At 36.0% G+C, this 17058-nt stretch overlaps 1 protein-coding gene across 2 annotated transcripts in view; it reads right to left on the bottom strand.

Moving 5' to 3' along the window:
• Nucleotides 1–17058, bottom strand: part of PPP1R12A (protein phosphatase 1 regulatory subunit 12A) — a 113893-nt gene that overhangs the window by 41854 nt on the left and 54981 nt on the right. For both annotated transcript variants that reach the window (XM_063154980.1, XM_063154979.1), the window contains exons 3-5: nt 8455–8573; nt 2184–2343; nt 239–383 (exon numbers count right to left, since the gene is read on the bottom strand). In XM_063154980.1, the coding sequence (XP_063011050.1) occupies nt 239–383; nt 2184–2343; nt 8455–8573 (424 nt within the window). The remainder of the gene's footprint in view (nt 1–238; nt 384–2183; nt 2344–8454; nt 8574–17058) is intronic.

Genomic DNA, 17058 nt, shown 5'->3' with positions numbered 1-17058 from the left:
TCAAAGATTGAATGGATCATTTAATACAGAGCTAAGCATAAAGTTGGCCTTTAAATTAATTTAGACAATCAGAGAATTTAGTTCTGAACACAACCATGCTGTTTTGACAACACATGCATTATATAAAGCTCCACGGACAGTAAACAGCAGTTTATCATCACTTTTCTTACCCTGGCTTCTAAAGTCACTTTAGAGACCAGAACTTTGTATCTTGACAAGGATTACATAAAAATCCTACCACTTTGTTGACAGCCTCCATATCACATAGGTTTTCCACTAAAATGCGACATGCTTCTTCTTTACCCCAGTGAGCAGCAGCATGAAGTGGTGTCCAGCCATCATAATCTTTAATATTTACATCGTAGTGAGCCTGTATTAAAAGCCTGAAGAAATTAAAAGAAATAGATCTTGACACTGCTGACAGGGATAAATAAATTTTCGTAAAAATTGTAAAACTGCTTTACGGTAATATATTTCTCTTTTTTTCTCATAGATATTTTCATTGGGCTACTGACTTAATTTGATTAATTTCACTTCTCACAGAAACATCTGCCTTTTCATTGTTTAGCAGGTGTGTATACATATTTTAAGGAAAATTCAAGAAAAACGGCCTTTTCCATTTTCTACTCTATTCACTTCCTCTCCAAAGACCATTGTCTCTACAGTTAGATATTCTTTGTACATGTGGTAATAGGCGAAAGGCTATTTTTAAGGAAAAGAGTTGTAAAATGTAAAAAATTGTTAGATACAGTGTTCTTATTAGTAAACTATTAAAACCTCCTTCCATTCCAAAAATAGCTGTTTGAAACTTTCACTTCCTGTCATTAACTTTTTGCAAAAATCTAGCGTTTACATGCTTCAGCTGTTCTCTGAGAGGGAGCAGAGTTCCTCAAAGAGAGGACCTGCTGTTCTGCCTGCATTCAGGACTCACATTCATCATGGTTCTCAGGTAAGCATCAAAGTGACAGAGGACACTTAACCCAACAAGTATTTTTATGTAAAGAGCTGTCTGAACCACTGGTCATAATTGCTAGAAATCATGTAAGAACAGAATTTTTTTCCAAAAAAATTCTCTCAAGTTTCTCAAGAGCCAATATACTTATAGTGATATCCTCCAATGAGTCAACTTCCACACGTGCTGAGCTGCAAATCCTGCAGTCTTGCATCCAATACAGAGCACACATTTTTGATAATTACAGCAATCACAAAAACTGCCTGCACATAGGCTTTGCCTCTCCTAGGAGAAATATACAGACTGGACTGCAAAAAAACACAGTAACTTAGGGTGCTAAAAAATATCCAAACAGTTATAGATACAACTCCCTTACAGACACCTGCCACTCTAAAACAAAAATTCCTTTTTTTCAACAGAATAATTTGTCTTCATCGTGTTGAAGCATCAGGGTTTTTTGAACAGAACTCCCATTCAAGAAATTGCTCTGCAGACCTTAAATGCACCAATACTCACAGTCAGGATGCGTGCTCATTTTCACTTATGTTACAGTTTGTAAGAACTTCTAGCACTGCTAAAGCAGTCAATTAAATTTACAATCACATTAAAGCAATGTATTACTAATTATGCTTTACTACAAATAAAGTAAAGCTTTGATGAAAAAGAAATTAAATATGTTACGATATATACTTATATTAGATTAATGAAAAGCAGTGAATTAGGGAACATCTGAAGCCTAAAGCTTTCCAGGGAAGATTTCAAGAGTCATTGAATTGAATTTTAAAAACATCATCACAACGCAAAGTTAAATTATCTGGTTTTTAAGTGTAAAAACTTTTAGCCTGAATTACAAACTCTGCTTTATGTATGGAAACAAATATGGTGTCCTAAAAATATGCACCAAACAGGATGCTAACTGGCATTAGAAAAAGCTCTTAAGCTTGTTTACATAGCTGTCTTTAGAAACAGGGAAGTTTTTAATCAACTTTCTTCGCTTACAAGTAAGTATTTAGGTTCAACATGTATACTATATTCATATTTTGAATGACTTAGAATAGTAAGCTAAGCACATCATGACTTATGAGTGCTTGAAAACATCAAATCAAGCATTGAGCACAGATTGTTCTAGAGACTGGGATTTTCAAGATACACTCCTGAAATGTTAGAAGTGCCCAATTCCAAGCAGCATTACATCAAGACAATAAAATATAAAAAGCTAAACCACACTTACTTTAAGACTTCTGTATAGCCCTTAGCAGCAGCTACATGAAGTGCTGTACCACCAGATTTTGCATGCCTGACATCACTTATATGGCCACTGTTGAGCCACTGTCTGGCATCTCTTAGCATTATTCGTTCTTCTTCTTTGCGAGCTGATTCTATATCAACCCCTAATTCAGACAGGGAGGGGGAGAGGGGAAGAGAAGACACAAAATATTTTAGTTCAAATAATTCATTTCAATTATATAACAAATTTTATGCCACATTATATGATACAGTAAAAAGCCCCTAAACCTGAATAATGTTCAGAGTTAGATATGTGTATTTTTTGGAAGATGAATTCCAAGGCTATGGAAACATCCAACACTGTGGGACAGCTTGCATAATGCCTTTTTTAACAAAAGGAGGGGATGAGTGGACAAAGTATTAGAAATAAATGATAATAAAATCAATCTAGTAAAACTCTTCAAACTCATTCTTCTAAGAATGTCTACCATCACACTAATAACTACTGAAGCGACCTGATAAAAAAAGAGAAAAATTATATTTTAATTTTCTAAGCACCAAAAACCAAGTCTGTGTTGATGTAGCTGTACACAGTAGAAAACAGCTGAAGTTGTTTTACAAACAGATCTCTATGGGAAGAGAAACAACCTTGCTTCTTAACAGTGGTGACAAAATGGAGCTATACCTTCTATACTTTCTAAAGCATGAATCACAAACCTTTGACACAAATAGACAACACTTTGGATATTGCACTTTCATAGCACTACTAAAAAAACACCCAAAACACTGAAAACTTTTTACAGTATGTCTCACAAAAAAGAAATTAAATTATACACCGATGGAAAGGGAGAAACACAGTCTATCATCATAATACCTGCAAGTATATGCATCAGGTTAAACAAATGGAAATAAATTCCAGACCCTGAAAGGGCAATACAAACACATTATTTGCATGCATTTTTGTAAGTACTACTTAAAAACATAGCAGGAAAGAGATCTTGAACTATGCAGGAGCATAATTCTAACAATGATGGCTGAAAGGTGACAACTCATAAGGAAAAGCAATTTAGAAACTGTGATCATCAAGAGCACAAACTGTATCTGGGTTGACCTCTATCAGAAAATCAGTGGCCCAACCTTCAACAAAATGTTTTCATGTGTATGATTTCTCTAATCTTACACACTGGTATGCAGGGACTTAAGAGATATATACTGTAAAACTTAATGCTAAAGACAATCAAAAGATAAAACTTCACTAAGTACCATAAAGTAATTGAAGGAAGTTAAACAGTCAGTGTTCTGAGGACTTGACCAAACCCCTAGACTCATTCAATAAATTGCCCGTCAAAACCATTTTAATCTTGACAATTTAGGTAAAAAATTAATAGAATTACATTTTATCAGAAACTGACAAAAAACCATAATCTGGATGTTGAGTCTCCAAGATGCAGGAAGACATACAAGGCTGTTGAAGGACTCAGCAGAGGAAAAAGCTAAAAAACTTTCCAAGTATGACAAATATGAAGAGTGAAGACCAGGAACTCTGAATCTATAATACACTGATAGTCACACATTCTCATTCCTCAGGAAGCTCCTACATATTGATAGGTGAACTACTAACTTCATGGGCATGAGCATCTGCTTTCCTTTCAGAATGACACAGCACTACCAGCAGATCCTGGCACAATACTCTAGAATACAGTCATTTACATGTCAGTGTTGCCTGCAAAATACTACTACATAATAGTGTATGTTTGATCATCTCTTAGTCACATTTATGTCCATTCCCTTTTTTGTATGCTCAAAGTCCAACTGTGAATCCTTATCAGCATGAGTAACCTTCTCCACCTGAAGAATCTGAACAAACTCCTATCAGTGTAAAACTGTTATTTACACAGCTGTTTGTGCTGAGGAGCTTTGGTATAAAGGAAGAGCAGAGTAAAAACTCATTCCAGATCCTGATCTTGTGAGCTTCTAAGGGGTCACATCTAAGTTTACTTTCCAGACAGCCCTAACAACCCAGATTATTATGTCAAAACAGCAATGCTTTGCAGATAAAGTAACTAATACTCAATACAGACTTCCATTAATATCAAAAACTACTGCGTTTCTGAAGCCCAAACAAAACATAATGGTTACAGACGAGTAATGGCTGTATCAATACATTATTTTACAAGACAGTTAATTTCTGGTCATATTTCAACAGAAGAAAGTACCAGAATCTTGTCAATCTAAATAAAACATTCCACATTAATAACTGGAGTGAAAATGGGAATTAAACTTTGTGGCACAGAAAAAAGTTGTGTTCTGAGATAAATACAATTCCCATTATTAACAACAGAAAATGGAATGTAAACAGCCTTTATTATACCTTGTATGGGCTTTTCTCGTTCCTTTTGTTTTCCAGACCAGGGGAAAAGAAAATGCTCATCATCTGTTTCCAACCCTTTCTCCCGACGGCCCATAGATGGCAATGTGCTGCCTCCCAGCTCAGCCTCAGCCACAGCACTCGCTCACACCACCAGTGCGCTTAACCTCTCTGGCAGCCTAACAACTTATAGCATTAATAATTTATTGCTAAATACTTCCACTTTTTCCTGATCAACAAGTTTTACTCAACAGCCCAAATCAGGTTTGAAAACAGTGTGCCATTCAGTGAGCATTTAATGAAAATTCAGCATAAATGTAACTGCTGAATCATTATTTCAGGACGACTCAGCCATATAAAGGCATGTTTTATAGATACTGCAGGGAAGATCAACCCACTTTTTACTTCATGAAGTGAATGTTTATATACAAATGTAATAGTTCGCATTTTATCCATATAAACAAATCTGAGTTAAGCAATACATCTGGGACAGTCTTTTTACATCACCTATAATTAAGAATGAGGAACATGTTTTTCTCCTTGGGACAGGAGTGACCATTCTGATAGTTACTGAATAAATAGCTACTACACTGAACCCCTGATTCACCTCACATCACCTCTCCCCACTAACTCACCTCGTGAGAATGTTTCCTATAATTCAAAATAACTGCTTAAGCAGTTAAAATAATTTTAAGAGGCCATCTGACGATCAATAGCTAAAAAAGTCACTTCAAATCATTACATGTAACCCCACTCGAGCCCTGAGGAGAGACAACATTTAAAACTGGCCAGGGCTGGCCGGGACTAAAACCACATCTCTTCCAAGTCTGCTGATTTTCACCAGTGCAAATGAAAACTTTATTGGTAAAAGACAACTTCCACAACTCTGTGTTGAAACACTGCAGAGTAGAAACATGACAGGTCACAACGAGAAACTTAATAATATTTTTGATGAAGCTAAATGATTTTGAGAATTGGAGTGGCCCTTTATATATACATGGGACTGACCAATGCAAAAGGTATTAGTCATATGGAGGACCAACAAAAGTCCTTGATAAAAGAGCTTTTATAACACACAAAATTTAACACACAGTTTAACCATATGGAGTGCAAACAGAACAGTTGTTCAGCACTACTCTGGAATAATTTCCATTAAACACCTGATTTTGTTATCTGTGAAGTGTTTGTAACTGGGTCAAAAAAATCTTTACACCTTACTTGAGCATGTAATTTCCCTTCACATAATTTACAAAACTAAGGAAGGTTTTAAGCTTAAAAATAATTAAGCTAATAATTCTCCACTGAAGATTAGGGTAGAAAAACATTTTCCTAATTATCAGAGTGATACAGCTTCAGTTACAGGATAGCTATTTCCTTAGTTCACAATTCCTGCACAGTCCATTATGTCAAGTCATTCTATTTGCTCAGCAGGACACAAGAAGACACAGGCACAGAAAAGGCACCTAACCCTTGGTGCAATTTAGAGCTGTAGCATGTGGGGATCTGAATGACTAAAGAAAAGCAGCCAATGGATAATAATACTAGAAAATCTTCATTCTTTAATGGCCAACACTCATAACAATAGAACCTGTATAACAAGATTATTTTGTATCAGTGACCATCTCCTCTCTAGTCAGATCAGACCTTGGAGCCGGAATACTAAAATAGGATGAGGAAACATTGAAGATCCTTCCTTTTATTAAGCCTGTAATGTAACACAGAACTGAACTGTATTGTATTCTATGATTTATTTTTGTGCATTTAGTGTCTCTAGAGGCTTCCACTTTTTGTCCTGTAATAAGATATGTCCTTAAAATACAGCTTGATAGCTGCTAAAAAATGGGCCCAAGTACAAATTGATGATTAACAGAATGCTGAGTAGCTGGGTAGTCTGTTTTGACACTTCTTATAAATACAAAAGGCCTGCAAAAGCAGCAAAAAAGAAGACATAACCAATGATTCTTCTTGGATTTCTAACAGGAATAAACATCAAATATCATCATTTAAATCTGAAATCACAGTGAACCTGACCGATCTTTCCAAGCAATTTTTTGCCACCGAACAACTCTGCTAATCTGTAGGAAGCCAAATTTACAGCATTAACACACAACACAAAAATGAAGCTACCATGAATGCAGGAATGAATACATGAAAGGGTTGCAAGGCAAAAATGTTATGGAAAGTGCCTATTTAATTTTCACACTGCATATTTTATCTACACAGAGATATGATATTTTGTCACCCATGCTTGTTTATTTTCAAAATAAATAGGCTAGTCTTCCATCACCCTTAACCCTGAGCCAGGGCTGATCATTCCACAGACCCCACTGTTAACTTGCATTATCCAAACTGTGGCAATGTTTTATTTAATATGAAGGAGTGCATCATATGGAATTATCTCACTGCTAGAGGGATAATTATACTCAGCTACACATAGCTGAATAGCCAAAGATGAAACTGTCACAATGCCTCACTATTAACTGCCCATTAAGAGAAACAATTAGGTTCCTATTTTATAGCTATTAACTTCTCTAGCCACAACAAACACAATTATGCACTTTTTAAGTGATTCTGATAATGACCAAATAATCCTTTTTTAATGTAACATTAATACACAAATTTATGTAATATCTATATGCAAGCTAGGATGCCATCAAAGGTGCATAATTAAAATATCATTGCTGAGATAACAGTCTCATGATTTAGTAAGATATCCACTGTAAGTTCACATCCAGATTCATACTCCTCCTAGTCCACTCTCACCCACATTGATGAAATAATTCCTTTGATTTTATCTCTGCACATAAAAGCCCTCAATTCTTATTTCTTCACACACAAGTTTAGAAGGAGGGATAATGCCTTTCTCCCTGCTTCTGTGAAACAAGCAAGCAAACCAGCTGCCATAAAAATGCAAGAGGAAGAAAAGTAGGTTGTCCATACTAAGTGAAATTTAGTGTTTTAAAACAACCTACATTATTCCTTTAGAAGCTAATAGCTATGGTGTGGGAACACATACCTTCTTCTCAGATTTATAAAGACAGTACCTTACACAGTTTACAGTAAGCTTCAACTGTGAAATATGTAAACCTCACTGAGATTTTCAGTACTGTGGCATTATGCTGATTTTACAATTGGGATGTTCAAAATAATTAAACTTGCAAAAGAATAAAAATTAGTGTTGTTGTAATTTGTAATGTTGAATATCCACATTATAAAAATGTATGTAAAATCCTATATAACAAAATATGTCTTTAAAAAATGCAGTAACATATAAAAGAGATTTTGGAGGAGCTCATTCCCCAAACAATTCCAATTTGACAAAGAGCTACCGCAGTCATTTAGTATCACACATCAGTAAAGCCAAGCATTTCAAGAACAACCTTAAAAAATCTAGGCTGAGGTGAATTCTAGAAACAACTCTCAAGCAGGACTGATAGTATTGTTAGAAAAGAGAACAACCAATTAAAATAGAGAAATGGTAATACTGACAAAAAATACAACTGTCTAATCTGATGTTCGTTGTGTGTTAACTGTAAAAACGGCTAATCAAATTTCTGTTAACACTACCAATTAACGGAATCAAAGCCTTTGCAAATCCACTCTACTTCTGTGTATCTCTGATTTCCCTGCAGATCATGTCTTCCAGTTTCTTTTCACCATTTGCTTTGGGCTTTAAATGGGTTTAAGCATATAAATTAAAACTGGGCAAAGCCTGAGAGACAATTAGTAGTTTACTGTTAAATTATGTAAATCTGTTTTAAGAGACAGACACCTAAACACCATACATTCTATAGTGACCAACTCTCTTTAGAAAATAAATTGACTTCAACAGTCACAATTTAGCCCAAGTTTTCAAAAATACATTTAGTGTCCATAAATACAACCACCCTTCTGTATTCAAAATTACCTTGTCTATTTACTTCATTCTGAAGCAGCTCTTCCATTGCCTCTTCTTCAGCAATATCTAATGGAGTGTCTCCTTCACTATTTACAGCTCCTACATGTGCTCCTTGACTAATTAAATACCTGCCAACAGACAAAGAAAAAAAGCCCGTAAATAACACAGCAAAACTGATGAAAAAAAAACCCAAAAAACCAACATAACAGCCACTAGGCTATCATATGCACACAAACAATTAATAGAAACATTTACATTGGGTGTAAATACAAACCCTTTAGACTGTCTGCAGCCTACGAATACTGGCATGTCTCTTCATCCTAACACCCATTAATACAAAGAGCCTTCTGGTGTTAGTTTGCCACAAAGACTCCTGACACCTTTCATACATACCTGAAGAACTGAAAGAAGAAAATGGCTAGATAATGACCAAAAGTGATGACAAGTTGAACAGGGATGGAACCACCAATTCCTGTGACCTCCTCTAATTAAACCACTTTTCCTGTGGCACATACAATTTGCCAAAATGATGATGATCCCTGATCCCTCCGGCAGATTCTTAAAGTCAATAAAAACAGAACTACATCTCCTTCTAAGTATTCATAAGGTCAGCTTTTGGTGGGGAAGAAGGAAAGGGGGAGAAAGAAAACAGTACTTTACGCATTTCAATCCCATTATGTTTTCTTATTTAATATGTTACTGTCTCAGGAGTCAAGAACCCAAAATTCCAATTACGTCACAGTACCAATTCCAACAATAGGTCAATATAATACAAAAGTATTGTATTATTTGTGTTAAACCATAAGCTTACCAAGTTATTGAAAAGCTACAGTTAATGAGCAATTAAAATTGATCAATAATCTTGCAGCTTCTGATCATAATATTTCCATTAACCTAAAAAATTCGATACTTTGAGCCATGACAGGTGTCAAGACAAGAAAAAGCTGCAAATCCACCTGTCTTGCACAGCTTAATTCATATATTCCACATATTTGAGAAAAAAAAATTCAGAATATACCAAAGAATCAATCATCTGTCATAAAAGGTGTACAAAATAAAGAGTGCTTTCCTACCTTCACTATTACAGAATGCCAAATTATGCAGGAGACAATCACAAAATTAATCCAACACTAATACAAATGCTTTGAAGTACTTTATTGCTGCCTTAACTTCTGCCAATTAATTATCATCCTAGATAGCTGGAATCTGTTATCTTTAATCAATAACTCAGAATCTTAATACTCTCATATCTTTGTATTTTTTAATGTATGACTTAACTAGCACTTGTTACTAAATCTCTGTAATTACGCCAAGAAGTGCTAAGAACCAGTAGATCACAAAATGAAAACGAATTCCCAGAAAGGCAACTATTATCTCCTGACATATCCATCATCAGTTGCTACCAACAACTTTGATGCTGGTAAACCATGCTGTTTTTATACTGTCCTTCTTGAAAGAGTGCTGTGCTCTAACTCTGACCTCCCTCCTTTTAAGAGATTGAACTTCTGCAGGAATGAAAAAATAATACAGAGGAATGATGTTTCTCAACAATACTAGCTGTATTAACAGTGAAACAGCCTCCCAGGTCACAGATCAGGTAATCGCTATGCAAGGGGTTGCTAAACTGGCAAAAACAGCACTGGGGAAATCAACTCTCTTACAAAGTCAAAATAAAGTCAACCACTTACAAAAATATCTTTCTTTAAAAATCCAAGTGAATATTAACGTTCTTTCAATGTTTACGTTCTATTATAGACAGGAAAAGACCATTTTTACGTATTTCCACAGAATACCTCTAGCAGAAAATTAAATCACTTCTCCAAAGAAAATACTTATCTCATTGAAGCAGTTGTATTTGGTCACTGGGTCAATGTAGATATGACAAAAGAAGGAATGCATAAAAAAGTGAAGGGAATGAATAAAAGGCTAGTATAGCATTTTAAAGCTATTATTTTTATAGATGGACAATTTCACCATCAATTGATCCTTTAAAGCAGACTTCAAAATGAAGCTGCTTACATATCAAAATCAGATCAGCAATGCTAGGGGATTAGTAGGGTTGGAGAAGTACAGTTATCTGATTTTCCTTTTGCAGGTGCTTACAGGGCTTTGGTTTTCTTGGGTCAGCAAAGCAAGCATAGGTGAACTTGCTCCGAGTTCACAGGATTTAAAGGAATGGAAGAAACACAACAAAGGTGAAAGGCAGCACACTTCTTGCCACAGAAGTGAGAACAGAACACACTTTTTCCAGCCTTCCTTCAGCCACCCCAACCAGGCTCCTCCACTGCTATCCCTCTCAAAAAATTAACAGTGATCCTCTCAGGAAAATTAAATGAAAGAACATTATTTATGATAATCCAAGTAACTCAAGTTCCAACTATTTTAAAGACACCTTTTAATGTGTAACCTTTTTTCACCCGATAATGAAATCTACATTTGTTCTGTTTTCCATATCATTCAATTACCTCGTCCTGTAAAAGTGTATGATGCATTTGTTTACTTAGAGTACAGCTACTTTCAGCAAGCAATGACAGGGTTCACATGGTACATGAAGTCAACCTGCTACCTACAGAATCAATAATTTTATTAGGAACTTAGTGCTACCAGTGGAAAGGAAAGCAATCATTTTCCATGTGGAGATAATTTGACTCTACATTGCATACACAAAGGAAACAGATTTGGTAAACAAGACCAGGTGAATGATGCCCTGACTTTGTAGGGCATCACTGAGCAGAAGACAGTACCAGAACAATCCTAAGAATGCAAAGATTTTGCTGTTTACATAAGAAAAATATTTCTCGAATGAACTGTATTTCAAACTAAATGTTAACCAAAACTTATATAGTATGACTTCAAACAAAGTTTATTTGACATTTTAGTTACCCTGGTGCCATATACTAAAATCTTCACATGCTACCATGTATTATTGTATGTAGGTATGTATGCATATATAAAACTTCCATGTTTTGGGAAAAAAACCCAAACAATGTATACAAACAACAGGATGAATTTTACCTTTTTAAAGTAGATGATACCTTCATCTTAAAATTTCATCCTTCCTATGCAAGCAAACATAATATAACTTCATTTCCTTGACAGATAATTTATACAGCTACATGTATACAGTGAAAAGGAAATTGAAGCTGTATAATAAAAAGTCCAGACCCATGCATTTTGACACCATGTCTATAAAATGTGCTTTATGTAAACTTGGAAGCAGTGAAAAAGTAAAACCATGTAAGATTTCCGCCATCACCTACTAAACTTTTTTGGTATAGCACTTGAATTTGTCTCTTTTGAAATTTTGAAGTTTTGAGTTCAAAAATGGTAATGTTAAACAGACAACTACAGAAGAAAAATTCCAAAAATTCAGTGATAAACTGTACAATGTATTGGAAAATTTTCATTCTAAATTTAATTGGATGACAAAGAAACAGTAGCTTGATTCATACCATCCTGTTTTATCGAGTTAAAACTTTCAAATGTTAACACAAGCTAAAGGTATCACTTTTAGTCTCTTGGGATCTAAATATACAGAACTGTAAGTATCCCAGGAATACTAGGAGAGATAAAAGCAGCAAAAGAAAAGAAAATAATTTGTCCTGATATTTCCATGACAAGGATTATGCAGAAGAAGTAGTTTGCTTTGCAATACCATTGTTTTATGAGGGCAAATATACTTCTAACTGAATTTTTTCTTCTAGGAGTCACTGATGTATACTCCTCAATAGCTACTGAAAACTGAAATTAACTACTTTGAAAAAAAAAAAGCAGCAAACATTTATTTTTCTAGAATTATTATGAAACCCATATACTCTCACATCCTTTAGTGAAAAATATATTTTTATGTAACAAATAAAGGGCTGGAATCTTAGTATATCTGAGACAATAAAAACCAACCCTGAGGTCACTGTACAAAAGCCAAACAGTCCACACCAAAACCAGTCCCAGGGACTGGAAATAAAAAAAGTTTAACTAGCAATGCGGCCTACATTCTGAATTAAAAAAAAATAATCCCAAACCAATAAAAAGCCCTTACAACTGAACATTGTGTGTCTGTACATCTGTTAACAAAATGCATATATAGACAAAAAGAGAGGAAAACCTCTCTCTGAAGACACTTTGTATACAAAGTTGAGTCATATCTCTGAATTTAGAACTCAAGAATCTGGAAGATGCTCAAACTTGGCTAGCAGCATACACTGCAGATAGCATTTTCATATTATTTATCTCAGCACCAGAAAGAGGGGCATATGTTTACATTGGAACCTTGGCCCAGTTCACAGTATCTGGAAACAAGTTTGCAAAGGCATTACCGATGTAATTAACTTGAAGTACTGGCTGAACCTGAAGGTCACCAGAAGGGCGGAAGGCACAGGGAAGGGCAGAGCACAAGTGGCCATTACAAACTGCTCACTGAGATCACTGGAGACTCGCTGCTGCAAACAAGGGGTCCCTTCAGACTGTTCAGAAGACTGACAGCTAATCCTGACTCCTAAAATGGGATGAGAGGGACCTGTCTAAAACAATGTTACATATACATCTTAAATAAACATGCTCAGTGTGTCCCTCCCGTGAAACAAGGCCTAATTGCCAGTGGGCGGCCCAACTAACAGCACCACTGCCAAGAACTTTCAACTCATTAGCTAACATTTAAGATTTCAGCTAAGCCCAGCTGGTTTTAAAAAAATCCATACATGTTGGAGTTCAAATTAATTCTATGAGTATCTTAACTGAATGACAAAAAGGGGCCAGAGACTGAAAAAGTATCACCTGTATACATGCAGCTGTGTAAACCCTCATTTGAAGAAACAAACAAGCAAAAAAATTAAAAACTGACAATTTTGGAATATGTATTTTAATTTGGTTTTTTTTTAAGTGCCTTTAAGAATTGTTTCACTGTTTATTTTTTTAAAATATAAAGTATCAATGCACTTATAAAAGCACATCTCTGTAAAATATCCCTATTACTGGTAGAAATACTTTTACAATAACTCTGGGAAAACAATTAGGCCTCCAAGAGACACCTAACAAATAAAAATATAAAATTTTAACATTACTATTTTCAGTTTTTTTAAAAGTTGAAGTATAGTGAAACTGTAAAACCTGATCCTTCTCAGACCTTCTATTGCTCTAAATGTCAGGGAATATTTCTTAAAATATTTTCTAACTGTAAAATAGTTCCACTCTGATCTCCTAACAATGTTCTTTTAACTCAGACATGGTAGAAATGCTAACTCAAGATTACTCGTCATTTCCAAATGTAGTTTTGTTTTGGTCTGGCTTTATCAGTTTGGAGTTTTATTTGGTATTTAACTTTCAGCAAAAATAACACTTATAGGCCAGGTAAGAAATGGTATACATACCTGTAGGATAACATATTGAGAGATAGGATTATAACTTCTATGTGATTCTTGAATTATAAGGATGTACTTCTCAAAATAAAATATTTCAGAAAGTCCTGGTATTTTTATTTTTCTTGAATGTCTTAAAATAATACAAACCTGAAGCAAATCCAGTAGCACGAGAGTAACATTATGCTAAATTCTGTTGTGGTACACAGTATAAATATGCCCTGTGTCAGCGGGCAAGCCCCACGGAAAACATGCAGTTGGCTGAACAGGTATGAACAGCCTGGGTACAGCTACCCCTCAATCACTCCCTCATGCACCCTCACAATGTTACACTCACTTTTGAACACGTAATTCAAACCCCAGATAAATGTAATGACAAAAAGCCACAACTTCCCAGTTTTGGAAGCCTCTGTTGTATTCCCTACAAGCGTTTGGTGGAGAGGGTTCAAACGTGCGCAGTGTGGGGCAGGCACCAGCGGGTCTGCGCAGGCGCGGCGCAGCGCGGCCTGCCCGGGCAGGGCCCCTCCCACAGCGCCCCCGCTCCGCCCCCCCGGGGCCTCTCCTCAGCCCCGGCAGAGACACCCAACCGCTCCCTGCCCTCAAGCCCCTTCTCCGCGGCTGAGCTACCACTGCAGCTCTCTCTTCTGAATCTAGCATTTATAAAAGAACACGAAGGTTCCAAATTCAGCATTGGAACCAAAACTGCAGAAATTCCAGTGGGCCTAGAATCCTTTCTCCTGCATGATTTTAAGACCAAAGGAGATCAAATCAAATGACTTGAAAAACAAAGTCAAACTCGCAGGGGTGTCTTATTCAGGCACTCTGCAAAATGCCATTCCACACTGTCACTCACTGCTGCGCCTCAACATTCTGCCTCTGAGCATTTAAAACTGAATAGAGACTGGCACAAGAAAGACAGGCTTCTGTGATGGCAGTTAAATTTAAATCAAATAATGAAAAAACTCATGCACTTCTAAGGTTATGCTGCTTTGCAAAATCCAGAAGACTTTCACTCACATCTTCCTCTTCTGAAAAAAGAGTGCTGCAGCACTTTTTAAAAAGGAATGCTCCCCCCATAAGCATACCATCAGCTAGTAGCAATGCAAAACACAAAGTTAAATGAGACCAATTAGGGTTATTTAGCATAACTAGACAATTATTTACTCTGAAATACATGATGATTTTAAGACAGCTAATATCAACAAGACACCCGAGGTAAGTTTCTGATTTTTCTCTTGCAGAACACAAACCCCAGGAATTTCTGATAGCTAGAGATGCTTTAAAAAATAACAACAAAAAATAGGTGAGAAACAAATGGCCAAAAGATTTTAAGCAAATAGAAGGGAGACATTTATTTTCAATTTTCATCAGGATAATCCAGACTAAAGCATGTATTTTTTTTCTAAATAATTAGCCAGTTTTCAAAGACAATTTTTATGTCCTTCAATATGCAATAGCTCTTGCAGATAGCATCAAATCCAGCTTCTGATTCTCTCCCACGAAGCTCTTATGAAAAGCATCTTGGACTGACACATATCTTTGCTTCAAAATTGTCAAGCACTCCCAAAGCTATCAAAGTAGTCAAACAAAAAAAAAAAATCTTCCTATGTAAACATCACTTTCTATCACTCCTAAATATTGTACCTACAGAAAAAATACATTTATGATTGGGAAGCCAACATTCCATAACATACCAACACACCCCTGAATTTTGCACATAGCTGGCTGTTCCCAGCCTCCGCTGCTACTTGTATGCCCAAGGAAGCACATTCTACATTAAGTAGAATCTCATCAGTCTTCCTTTTTGGTATGCAGGAGCATAAAAGAAACAGTGTAGATAACAGTATCTGGTTAGTTTTAGTCCTCTTGTGCTGCAAGAAACCTCTGAAAGAAGCCAGCTCTAGAAATATTTGTACGTAGGCGGCCAGCTAAACTTAAAACGCAAAGATGGAAAAGGAAAAATTCCTACTTGCAGCATCTGAAAGGCAACTGAGCCTTCACATATGCCTTATCCATATAGAGGGAAAGACATTTGAGAGGTGGCAGAGCAATGTTTAGGTGAAAATAAACAGTGAGCGAATCAAGTAAAGTCAAAAACACGAAGAAAGCCATATAGGGAAACATATGGCCTATTCCAAAAAAAGAACAAACCAAAAGCCAACCTACCACAAAAAAACCTGCAAATGAAGCAGCACCCAAGAAAAAACTGAAGTGGAGCCTGACATTGCCAGGAGGAATAAAGGGCAAAAATTTCAGCAGGAATGACATGAAGCAAAACAAGAAGTATTTTAAAAGTGCATATCAAATGTTATTTTCATGATGCACTGCATGAACGAGCATTAATTTTGAAGCTTGCAGCATATTGTGCAAAAGTGAAGGCTGAGTATGAAAAATGCCTCACTGCAGCTGCAGAGGTCATACTGTAACTCCAGCTGAAAACACCGTGCTTGGAATGCTTTCCCATAGCAAGTCTCCAAGCATTTGTGGTGATTTACCTAACCATCATCAAGGTGAACAACTGGGATTGAGTTCCAGGGGTTGAGAAGAAGAGGTAACAGCAGCATGGAGGCAGAAGACGAGGAGGGAGAAGGAAGACCATGCTGCTTCCCACTTTCCTCAGCTAAGAAGAGGTGATCCCACCAGGAGCTCACCATCCCTCCAGCCTTACTGCCAAAAGCAGCATTGCTACATTTGGGTATGGCAGCATCAAAAATAATGATTTTATCTGTTGACTTCTATTTCAGCAGAAGTTATGAGTATGGACTTAACAGGCTTGTTTTTCTCCAACAGCCACATGATTGCATTTATATCAGAAAAATTTAAACCAAGATCAATTCATTTCCTGTGTTAAAAAAGATCTTAGTATATACATAACTACTACATCACAGAACTTATCTTACTTGTAATTATATTACATAACAATATAGTAAGCAGACCCCTCTGTAAAGCAACACTACTATCACAGTTGCAGTTTCTAGCATCACTCAGTAGTACTGAACTTAGTCTGACCCCCATTTAGATACCAGCAATCTGCACTTCATGGCAATTGTTTACATGTTCAGTCTGCTTTGAATTTCCTTGAAATCAAATCTTTTTCCAAAAGAAAGTCCTACTCTTAATTCAAATGTCTCAATAATTTGATGAGCAGTATCTTGTCTGTAATAAAGAGGTTTCAAATAATTACTTTTCTATACCTTCTTCTTGTCAAATCCACTGTTTATAGAAAACCCTCATACTTCTGTGTCTTAGCGTCTGAATT

This window comes from Melospiza melodia, chromosome 4, assembly GCF_035770615.1.
Source record: "Melospiza melodia melodia isolate bMelMel2 chromosome 4, bMelMel2.pri, whole genome shotgun sequence".
Lineage (NCBI taxonomy): Eukaryota > Metazoa > Chordata > Aves > Passeriformes > Passerellidae > Melospiza > Melospiza melodia.
The sequence above is the reverse complement of the archived record's forward strand: the minus strand, read 5'-3'. Positions and strand labels throughout refer to the sequence as shown.